This window comes from Halyomorpha halys, unplaced genomic scaffold (assembly GCF_000696795.3).
Source record: "Halyomorpha halys isolate HHAL.00 unplaced genomic scaffold, Hhal_1.1 Scaffold28.1, whole genome shotgun sequence".
Classification (NCBI taxonomy): Eukaryota; Metazoa; Arthropoda; class Insecta; order Hemiptera; family Pentatomidae; genus Halyomorpha; species Halyomorpha halys.
This window is the reverse complement of record NW_027110130.1, coordinates 634,468-646,124: the sequence shown is the minus strand read 5'-3', so window position 1 is coordinate 646,124 and position 11,657 is coordinate 634,468. Positions and strand designations below refer to the sequence as shown.

Here is an 11,657-nt window from a genome sequence, read left to right as displayed (position 1 = left end):
ACTTCAGAGGAATATTTTGCAAAAATTCGTTATATAAACAATGAGGATAAGACCTGATAATGAAAGTAATTTAATTCTATACTCATATGGCCAGTTTAATAAAAATCTTTTGAGCATTTTTAGAGAAAATCGAAGAAATGTGAAAAATTGAATTTGAAATGTTTTGGGATAGCAAGTTTCTTAGTTTTCAATTAAATAATCAAAAATTGGGGTGAAATAACTGCCCTTTTTCTCCTCTTGGGCTTTTGTATTTAATATATATATATATAAGTAAAGGAAAGCAAAAATGGACCAATGGATTTTGGAGAAAATTATGAAATCCAATTATTGTTCAAAATTTGAAGTGATGGTTTAATAAGAAAGTGGGGAAGGGATGGTTTTCTCAGCAAACAAAGTTTCACTAATTTTTTTTAAATAATTCAATTTTTATATGTAAAAGTTTCAACTGGACTTTTGTTATTAAAAATATCAAGGAATGAAAGTTATTCATTTAATAATCCATGATTTCTACTGCAGTGTAAATTATCATGTTTCATTTTCCGAACTGTTGAATCTAAAAGTTTTAAGAAAACTCTTATAAAAAAGTCACTTTGATGACAGTTAAAAGTGGTTGTTAAGAATAAGCCTCGTTTCTGCCCATGCTTAAGTTATATCTTTTTTATCTTGAACCTGAGTTCATCTCTAAAACTTAATAAATTTGTATATATATGTCTATATAGTTGACCGTAAAGATTTAAATGTAAGTAGATGGTCAGGGTTGTGGTCAAAAAAAGAAGAACAAATAGTTTAAAACTATTTTAATGTCCGACGTTTTGCCCCACTTTTTATTTTAATTAATTTTTAATTTCAGCTATTTAGGGAACAGGGGGATCTTTGTATAACTTTATGTATTTTATTTTATTTTAAATGTTTTATTGTAGAAAATCAGCAATATTTAAAACTTGAAACATTTCTCTGACAATGATTTACCTCTGTGCAACAAAACTAAAGATATAATTTTAAATTTATCTATCCCTACTTATGTTAAATTGTATGTTTAGTGAAATAAACATCTGTTGAGAATATTTTTAGTAGAATTGTTGATAATTATATCTACTTGTGCTTAAAGAATTATCTTTGACCATTTTATAACCAACTCTGAAGTTCTAATACTTATTTTAACATATGTTCAAGTTAGTAAAATGTATACAATAAATATGAATTCTATCTAAATTATTGTAATTATTTCCAAATTTGCAGTCTTTATGCATGATACGTGAAGTATTGGCATTTAGGATTTTTTTAAAAAAATAATTACTTTATAATTAAGAAAAAATAATTATCATGTAAAAATTATATAAGAGTATAAAGTATATTGGTATGAATAAAACTCTCATTATTCTTCTATGAAGATTCTGTAGGCCTATTTATTGATTTAGAATAACAGTTCTGTTTGATGGTTGCTTCGCCTAACAACTAAAATTTGGGATGGAAAGAGCCAAGAGTGCACTATCAAATGACCTTCTTTATGGAAGGTAACAAATTATTTATTTTTATAAAACAATAATTATTTTATGTTTTGAATTTTTTGATAACCGAATCATTGGTTTTTTAATGATCAGTAATTCATAAATTTGACAATGGTAAATTTTTTTAAAGACAAGAAATATTGTTGTAACATTTTTTAAATTTTTGGTTCCAGGATTAATACTAATACTCCATTGAAGCTGAAAGTGACATTTTGTTCTGATCTTGACAAATCAGTTTTGACTTCTAATTTTGAAAAAAGAGGTTGGAGTCAAGTTGGTCCTGAAGATGATTGGAACTTTTATTGGTGTGTGTTTCTATTTTTATCTCAAATTGAGTTCTACATTGTGAAACTTTATAAAGATGGTGTTAATTCTAGGTCAGGGATACAAACATGTCGTAATCTTTTTAGTATTGATAGTGGTTATAGAATGCATGATCATCAGTAAGTAAAATGTATCTTATTCATTTGTAAATATTCTCAAAAATTTTAATTTATTTATAGAAAATAAGTATGATGACAAATTAAGACATTAAGAAGTTTATCATATAGCTTTAGTTTTATTCAGAAAATGTGTTTCTGAGGTAGAGTTATTTTTATTAAATGTTTAAGTATAATTTGTGTATCATTAGTAATAATTTTTTTATTTTTATGGCTTAACAAACTTTTTCATCTGTTAGTGTTTGTAGGTGTATGTGGTTTCTTTGTATATTATCTATATGCATTTCATTTGAAATCTTCACATAAAATTTGTGTTTAATAGACATGACTGCTAATAGTCGTATATCTTCCTTTTTTTCATACCATGAGATAATTTCTTCAAATTTTCAGTTATATAATTTTTTATCTTCAAATTTGTGGCTGTAATCCGAGACCATTCAATAAAGCCATGGAGAATATTGGCAGTTTTTTTTGCTGTTTATATTGTTCATCCATTAGAATATGGCAGACCGAGGGTTTCTTTTCTTATTCTGGACTGTTCTCATTTCATCGCTGCCATATTCTTATGGAGGAGCCATAAAAGAAAGAAGACTGTCCTTAAAATGGAGCTTCTCATAGAAAATTTACTGAGTTATATAGAATTAACTTTAAAACATAAAAAACTTTATTCTACGACAAAGTCCCTTAAGAACAACAGAACACGAAAAATATTACAGGCCAATTGATATATTTTAATAATTGGAAAAAAAAGAAGAAAATAAAGCGTATATACTAAATGATCGGAAGCTACTGAGTCTTAGAGGAAATTTCCACCTTTGGTAATGGTTTAAATACCCTTAATAAAGTACAGTCAGATCCTTGGGACCTGGGGCCAGTTAAGGATTAAAGTGCATGCAGTTTGGCATGGAACGCATCTTTGAAACCTTTGGTATGAAGGAGATGCTCATATTCTGAATTTCCTGTTGGTAGGTATCTGATGAAGCATTTCCTCAGCTTTTGAAAGAAAAGTGCGATGGGACTATAGTCTTTCATTTGCATAAGCCAACCAGTGATCCTCTTGACGCATAAGTTTTTCATATAGATACAGAGCAGATTTCTCTCCCCTATACTGTAGTAGCTCGAGACCTGCTTGGAGTTCCGTAGCTGTGATAGGAGTAGATTTCAGTTTGCCAATGATTATTCATAGGGCTTGATTTAGAACTTTGTCTATTTTCCTAATGCTGCTTTGGAAGAAGTTATTAAAAGTTCAGCTCTATACTCCAGATTAGGACGTATGTATGGTTTTTAGGCTGTACTAAGTACGGCCTAGGACACTCCCCATTTAGTCCCTGTTAGCCTTTTTATCATCTTCAATTTTGATTGTACATTCCGAGTTGTTTTGTAGATTTGTTATAGCCAGGTCAGCTTTGAGTCCAGTGTGATCCCTAAATAGCATGCTTTATCAGCTCTAGTTAATTCTTCACCTTTAAGGTGTAAAGTGTTATGTTTTTTATTGCTAAGGCTAAGATCTTGAAACACGGTCTTCCATGGGTTAACCATCATTCCATTGTCTTTCACCCAGTCATTTAGTATGTTTATAACTTTATTTAGAGTTTCTTCCAGACCACGCATTCTAGAACTTGTTCCCCAGATTGCCAGGTCATCCACAAAAAGAAGTACTTGGAACTCAGGGTGGTTAATCATTATCTTTTCAACTAGGTCATTAATCATAACGTTGAATAAATACAGACTTAAGACAGAGCTCTGTGGTATACCTCGTTTGGTTCACCGGCAACTGGATACTGAACTACCATAGTGGACCTTAGTAAATCTCTATCCCTGGAAAGATCAAATCCATGAGAGGAGATTGCCACCTATACCAAAACGTTTCAACTTAATAATAAGTTTTTTCCTTTATTTCGCAATCGAAAGCAGCTTGGCAGTCAATAAACATTACAAGTCTATGTTCTAAAGAAGTCATCTTTTACCTCCTGAGAGAATCTTGTGACCTGCTCAACCATTTCTTGTCTTCCTGAAACCTGCCTGGTGGTCTGCAACAAGTTTTTTGAAACTTTTTGTTAGATTTTAATTTATTATCTTTTTATTTATTCATTCCTTTGTTTTTTTTTTATGTGTGGATACAAAAATATGTTGATATTTGATTAGTTTTTAAATTTAAACAAAATTTTTATAATGTTAACACTTTCTTGAGAGTGGTTAATATTGTTTAAATAAATAAAATTTTATCCATTTTAGTCTCAAAACATTTTTATTATCTTTATAAGTCCGACGTTTCGGCCATTCTCAGAGACAATCTTAATACAATTTTAGAACTAAATCATTTAAAAAACAACTTCATGCAGGCTATTCTGCCATGTTCAATCCAACAAAATACCCTAATTAGTCAATTTTCACATAAAATTAAAATTATTTATCACAGTCACCTTCTTTGTTAAAATTTTATTGTTAGTTCACTAGGGGCACATTACCCAGATGAAAATGGATGATATCCTAAAACAAATCCTTGAAGGAAATCTCCTCCGAGCTAGAGGTAGAGGACGGCCAAAACTCAGATGGGAGGATTGTGTAGCGCAGGATGCCAGAACATTGCTGGGTATTAGAAAACGGATAGCTGTGGCACAGGATTAGAACACCTGGTGGAAACTTTGTAAGCAGGCCAATGCCCACATCTGGCTGTAGTTCCAAGGAAGAATAATTAGTTCAGTTTTTCTAATGGACTGGAAGAGAGCCATATGGGATGAACAGTAGATTAAAACAGACACAGGGAAGATCAAAAGAAAAAACAATGCATTATATTTTTTTGAGGTGTAGATAGTTGACCGTAGATTAATGCTTGAAGAAGTTTGTCGGGGGGGTGCGGTCAGCAAAGAACAACATAAATAAACAAAACCATATTTATTTATTTTATGCCGACGTTTCGACCTGAGTTTCAGGTCTTCATCAGGGGTTGTGTCGTTGAGGAGGGAAAGATTAGAACTGGATATATATTTTTTATATTTATATAAAAAACTTATATTTTTTTATGGGGTACGGTTTGGTGGTTATATTCCATACAAAAAAAATATATAATGCATTTTTTTTCTTTTTTACGGTGTACAGTTTGGTGGTTATATTTAGGTATAATGAAGAGAAAAAAAAAATGTATTCATATTTTATGTAGGGCCGCACCGTAGCTCAGGGGTTAGGCACTAGTCTATCGATCTGAGGTCTGTGGGTGGTGCCGGTTCGAATCTGGTCTTGGGGTGTTGACTTTTTCATTAAGTGACGGTCCCACGAAATGAAAAACTTGACCCCCAACCATGGTTAGAATAGGTTGGTCACCTGTAGATAACCAGGCGAACATCACCTTCGACGTGGATTGCCTTAAAAAAAATATATATATTTTAGGTAATAATGAATCGATAAGTATGCTATGTCAGTTAGCAACCAAATGTATTTGGGCAGCACTGCTAGTGAAAATAAAGCATTTCTCTCAGTTGGTTTATTAATAATAAAGAGTTATTTTTTAAAAATATGTATTGATAAATGTTAATAATTTTAATCTTTCACATATATAGATTGATCAATCATTTTCCAAATCATTATGAACTGACAAGAAAAGATTTGTTGGTGAAAAATATCAAAAGATACAGAAAAGAGCTGGAAAGGGAAGGAAACCCACTGGGCACTAAGAGTATGGGGAAATATATTTATTTAGATTTTATACCAATAACTTTTGTTTTACCTGCAGGTAACTACTTATTTGTTATATTAACTTTTTTTAAATTTATTAAAACAAAATATTCCATTATTCTGTTAATATAAATACAGATTAAAATATATCAGCACCCTTGTGCACTAGATTACAACATGTTTGTGGAAGAATACAGAAAAACCCCGTCAAGCACTTGGATAATGAAGCCGTGTGGAAAAAGTCAAGGAGCTGGTATATTTTTAATAAACAAACTCTCGAAATTGAAACGATGGTCACGAGAAGCGAAAGCACCTTTCAATCCTACAGTTGTTAAAGAAACATATGTTATATCAAAGTAATAAGCCTTGTACCAATTTATAATACTTATTGTTTCTTCCTTATTGATAATTTTAATATTTCTACATGAATTTCAGGTATATAGATAATCCTTTACTCATTGGTGGAAAAAAGTTCGATATGAGACTATATGTACTAGTTACCTCATTCAGACCCCTTAAAGCTTATCTGTTTAAACAGGGCTTTTGTAGATTCTGCACGGTTAAATATGATACAAGCATGCAAGAACTTGATAATATATTTGTACATTTAACAAATGTATCAGTACAAAGGCATGGGGTAAGGGAAAATTCATAGATAAATTAAAAGATCATTTTCTATACAATTTACAGTTAGTTAGATTTGATGTGGTTGTTAGAAGTGTGTTGGTTTATCTATTTTCATTCAAATAATCAAAATACTGTTGTTTTTTTTGTGGAACTCAAAAAATTTATGGTTAGTATTAATTTAGGTTTATATCAGTCTGTCCTATGTGTGTGTGTTTATCTGTAGTGTTATTCATTTCGATATATATTAATAGTAATTAAACTAAAATTTCTAAAATGTTTTGATTAGAAGTAATTTTAGGTTTGTTGTAATGCTAATAATTTAATGTTACTTAATTTAAACTAAATGCTAAATATCACAAACTAGTAGCTATATCTACAAGTATATACAATTTCTTAACCTTAACAATACCCTTCTTAATGGGTAATACTGCTGTCTTCAGTTAAGTTACCCTTTAGAAATTTTCTTTGTAATGGTAACTACTGCTGTCCTCAGTTAAGTTACTCTTTAGCAATTTTCTTTGTAATGGTAAATACTGCTGTCCTCAGTTAAGTTATACTATCTACATAATTACAATTTTTCATTCGATTATATATATTTTATGGATGTGATGTCTTTCATTTATTGTGCTAACTTACAGTAATCTAGCTGCTATTAGTACAAGAGCCCAATAGGAGAAAAAAGGCCGTTATCTCTCCCCAATTTTTTATTACTTTGATGAAAACTATGTATAATTACTAGTCAAAATTGATGAGTCTGCCAAGTATAGGTATGGGGAATAAAAAATGGCGGCTGTTTGAAAGCAATAAAAAAATTTAATTTTTTTTCGGAGCTCAATATCTTAAAAGTAGGAACAACACAAAAAAACCTAAGAGAACGTCATTTAAAGATGAGCAAATTTGCTAAAATATGAGCCCTAAAAGAGTTATTTACGTTAAGTAGTTCTCGAGATATAGCTTTTTAAAAAGCAACATTTCATAAAAATGTTGTATAGGACTTAACGAAAGAACTGTAGTAGTTGGTGAATTTATTTTGAAAAATTTATATCTCAAAAACCATTTGACGTACTGATGTCTTTTAGCACTCAAATTAAAGCTAGTTTAATAGGCTATAAAGTAGTTTTCATAAAATTTGCTATAATAAATTGATTTATAGTTGTTCGGACAAATTTTCATTTCCCAAATTTATATTCATATGTGAATATCATAAAAACTACTACCCCATCGAAGATAAGTTTCATGAACTACTTTATAGTAAGTTAAATTTCCTTTATTTTGAGTTCTGGCAGACATGTGCCTCTTATGGGTCTAGAGATATATTTTTACAAAAATCCAACATTTATACATACAACTAGAAATTAACATTTTGTGAGTTTATTTTGTCAAATATCATAAAAATTACTACTCCTACAAAGATAAACATTATTAACTATTTTACAGTAAATTTAACTAGCTTTAATTTGAGTGCAGACAGATATCTGTACATCCAATGGTTTCTGAAATAAAGTTTTTCATAAATAAAACTTATTGTCCGAACAACTATAAATTAATTTATTTTAGCAAATATCATGAAAACTCCTCATTCTACGAAAGTAAAGGAAGAAATTTCGTGGAATATTCTCATATTAATACTTTTTTTTTTCTTACCTTGTATACTTCTATCTATACATATTATATCACTTATGATTAGCATTGTATGTTATTACTTATTCTGAAGACTGTATAACTTATTTTTTCTTTGTCATCTTTATTTATATATTTTCATTTACTACCTCTCACATTTCTTTTAATCGTTTTTTATATTGCCCTGATGGAGACTAAAACATTGGCACACATGAAAAATCAAATTTTTCAATCAAGTTCTTTTCATTGAACGCATACTACCCAAACAACTTCTTGTGCTTATTAAAAGATTAAATCGATCATTACAGGGTGATTATAATAGCCTGCACGGAGGAAAATTAAGTGTTGACAACTTAAGACTGTACCTTGAAAGTACGAGAGGTAAAAATGTGACCGATAAATTGTTTAAGAATATTATATGGCTCATAGTGCATTCTTTAAAAGCAGTCAGTAATATTATGGCCAATGATAAACATTGCTTTGAATGTTACGGATATGACATAATTATTGACAACACTCTGAAACCATGGTTAATTGAGGTAACATTATATTAAAATATCTTTATTTTGAGATAAATGTCAGAAATATTTGAATTGTTTATTTCATTATTTTTAAAGGTTAATGCATCTCCTTCTCTCACTTCGACAACAGTTAACGATAGAATATTAAAGAGCAGGCTAATCGATAGTATTCTTCAAGTAGTAATCCCTCCTTCGGGTATTCCAGAGTAAGATATAATATATACTTTGAAACAATATATAAGTTAATTAGTATTGAGCTACTTCATAGTCGACATGACTTCTTGAAACATATGGCAAAAAATTTAAATCAAGTACAATTCCTCATAATTAATGATAGATGATAAATCAATTCAAATACCAAATTACCAGAGATGGACGAAAATTAACTATTGTTGAAACTAATAGCTAAAGTTGCCATGGATACGACCCTTATTCATGAATGAACCATTGATAAATGAATATCGTATCCATGGCAATTTTAGCTATTAGTTATATATCTAATTTTCCCAATGTTTTCTTTTCAAATTGTTTTATAACTCATAAAATATCTTCTTACTAATCATAAAAAGTAAAATCCATTTATTATTGGTTTTATATATATCTATATGCCTAAAAATAAATTAATTTTTAAAAATTATTACTTTTCTTTGTAGGGTTGGGCAAAAAGTAATTACAATTACCATTGCATTCTTATTTTTTCCCTAGAATTTCAAGAAACTATAGAACAAAACAGAAAAAATCAATTTTACAATGGCTCCAAAACTTTAAAATTGCACACTGTTATATATATTGATTAACATTTTATGGTTTATTTATTTGTTTTTAGAGATGCTGATAGTAAATATAAAATCAATCTTATGTATAAATTTATTTTAACTCAAAGGATTTCTGCTCATAATACACGTCTAAATAAACTGAATTCATGTATGAGTCAAGTTAAATGTAATTGCAATTACTCAATATCAAGAAGTAATTGTGTAGGGTAACACTAATATCCTTCAGTGTAGTTGTTTTTCAAAACAATTTTTGATGTTTTGGACGATTTAACAGATATCTTAGAGTAAATGAAACATGTAACCGAAGACATACAATTTACTCATATAATGATTCTTGCCCAACTTTGTTCTCTACCATCTAGGAAAGGTGAGCATCATAACCATCGTCAAGTTTTCAACTAAAAAAGCATTTTTAGCAATTGGTCTGTCTGTGCCACATTATCTCTAGAACAAGTAGGCTAATGCTTTTTTTCTTGTAAAATTTTGGCCTTTGATGCCTGTAGGTATCGAATTAGGTATGACCCAAACCTTATCCTATGGTTAGCTTCCACAACGAGCAAAAAATTATTATTTATCAAATGTGTTTAGTGTGTCTGCCTATGATTATACAAGCATAACAGCAATATTTCGAGCTAAGGGCAACTAACTTTTAGGTTTTATTGTTCAAATTACACAGTGATATTCCAAGAATATTTAGAAAATTCTGAGCTTAAGATATTGAAATTTTTTTTACTAAATATGTTTGTTTCTGAATATGTAATACTTTCTTTGGGTGGGTGGCTCAACTGATTACCCATTCTGTGTCTCAAATTATTGAGATCTGCGGGTCCAAAAAATTCATAGCCCACCTAAAACATACTTTCATGTACGGCCTAGCTAATGAGGTCTCAACGGGGGCTAATATAATTTTATGGAAAGCTGAATCTTTAACTATAAAACTGAAGTGATATTTTCCAGTAGGACATACAACTGTTACAAAAGACACGGTCTTACCAATTTAATGTCTACTGGTGGTGCTGGTTCGAATCCGGCCTGGGGCGTTGACTTTTTCATTGAGTGGTGGTCCCACAAAATGAAAAACTTTGACCCCCAAACGTGGTTAGGCGCTATAGGACTCCAGTGGAAGTCTTGGCCAGAAAAAATAAAGATAGTAATTAGTAAGCATGAAGCTTTACAAATTGTATGTGTGTTGAAACTCTCTTGATAAAACTGTTTATATGAATGAGCATGATACCGCTAATATTTTAAATGAATTAAAGATAAGAAGAAAACATGTAATGCAAGATGTAACGCAGGGGTAAACTGGTTTCTCTATAATATGAGTAACTATCTTTAATACATTTTTTAAAGAATAGAACATCATATCCAACATATTTTCCACTCTAGATACAACACTTATCATCAACAAAATACTTCATATTATTACTATTTTTTTTTCATAACTAGCCAATTTTCAGCAGGAGCTTAACAGTTTTCAAAAAATAACATTAAATTTGTACTAATATGAATATTAAATCTGTTTATATATAAGAAGTAAAGAATTAATTTTATTTGCAGTGCTAAATGGAATAAAACTCCACTACCTTCAGCATTGGGAAATTTTGAAGTTCTCATCGATGAAGAGGCAATTACTCACAGTGAAAATACTAAAATGAGAAAAAATAATAAAAATAGTAGCAGTAGTAATAATTTATCTTTGGCAGTGCGGCGGAGAAGATAAAAATATTATAAAATGTTCAAAGATGGCATAAGAATATAATTGTTTTCTATTAAAAAAAAAAAAAAATGAAAACTGAATCAAAACAACAATAAGGTTTTAATGGGTTTTCTTATTTAAAAAACCAATGTACATTTAAAGAAAATTTTGTTTATTAAAAATTTTTTCAGCTTTATTGTGGTGGAGCTCCCCTTCCTCGGCCATATCCTCCTCTCTAAAACAGAAAAAAGGAAACAAATGTAATTGTAACTATACAATTTTTTTTGGATATTAAAATAATACAATACATTATTCTGGAATTATATTACAGGATAAATTAGTTTGATGCATTAAAAGAACTCAACAGAAACCATGACATTAAATAATAAATTAAGTGAGCTAAATCTAATTATGAGTAACTGACAAATGGAATTTTAAAAACTAACTAACAATAATAACAAAAAGTCTTGACAAATGTCATCATTATTAAGAAGTATTAAAGTAGGGAAAAAAATTGTTTAATCAACCACCGTAAAAATATATGCAGCTAATTGTTGACTAGTCAAATAATTAATTTTATCTAAAAACAATATTTGATCCTTTTTCTCAACTTTATTCTTTTTAAAAACCTTCCAACGTTTTCGACCACTTAGGTCATTTTCAAGGATACCTTTACTTTGTTGTCATTTTCCCTTTAAAATTCTTAAAAAATGCCAGCTAATTGCCTTTGTCCCATATAATTTTTTCTATATAATTCTTTCCTAAATTTAAAACTTGTACTAACCACTTTTCTTTCT

At 29.6% G+C, this 11,657-nt stretch overlaps 2 protein-coding genes across 4 annotated transcripts in view; one reads left to right on the top strand and one right to left on the bottom strand.

Annotated features, from left to right (window-relative positions):
* The first annotated feature begins 1,060 nt into the window (after nucleotides 1-1,060).
* TTLL1B (Tubulin tyrosine ligase-like 1B) lies at nucleotides 1,061-11,172 on the top strand. 3 transcript variants are annotated; one of them, XM_014425102.2, is made up of 10 exons: nucleotides 1,061-1,172; nucleotides 1,419-1,514; nucleotides 1,682-1,813; nucleotides 1,886-1,951; nucleotides 5,506-5,678; nucleotides 5,790-5,976; nucleotides 6,056-6,257; nucleotides 8,176-8,406; nucleotides 8,485-8,594; nucleotides 10,722-11,172. In XM_014425102.2, exons 2-10 carry the CDS (start codon nucleotides 1,468-1,470, stop codon nucleotides 10,882-10,884), a joined length of 1,311 nt encoding a protein of 436 aa, XP_014280588.1. In that variant the 5' UTR covers nucleotides 1,061-1,172; nucleotides 1,419-1,467; the 3' UTR covers nucleotides 10,885-11,172. The 3 variants fall into 3 exon arrangements, with proteins under 3 accessions (XP_014280588.1, XP_066904331.1, XP_066904330.1); XM_067048230.1 differs by lacking the exon at nucleotides 1,061-1,172 and having other exon boundaries at nucleotides 1,194-1,514; nucleotides 1,870-1,951; XM_067048229.1 differs by lacking the exon at nucleotides 1,061-1,172 and having other exon boundaries at nucleotides 1,195-1,514.
* RpS10b (Ribosomal protein S10b) overlaps nucleotides 11,012-11,657 on the bottom strand; it is a 6,281-nt gene continuing 5,635 nt past the window's right edge. Inside the window, exon 5 of the mRNA XM_014425435.2 lies at nucleotides 11,012-11,095. Coding sequence (XP_014280921.1) covers nucleotides 11,054-11,095 — 42 coding nt within the window. The 3' untranslated portion in view covers nucleotides 11,012-11,053. The remainder of the gene's footprint in view (nucleotides 11,096-11,657) is intronic.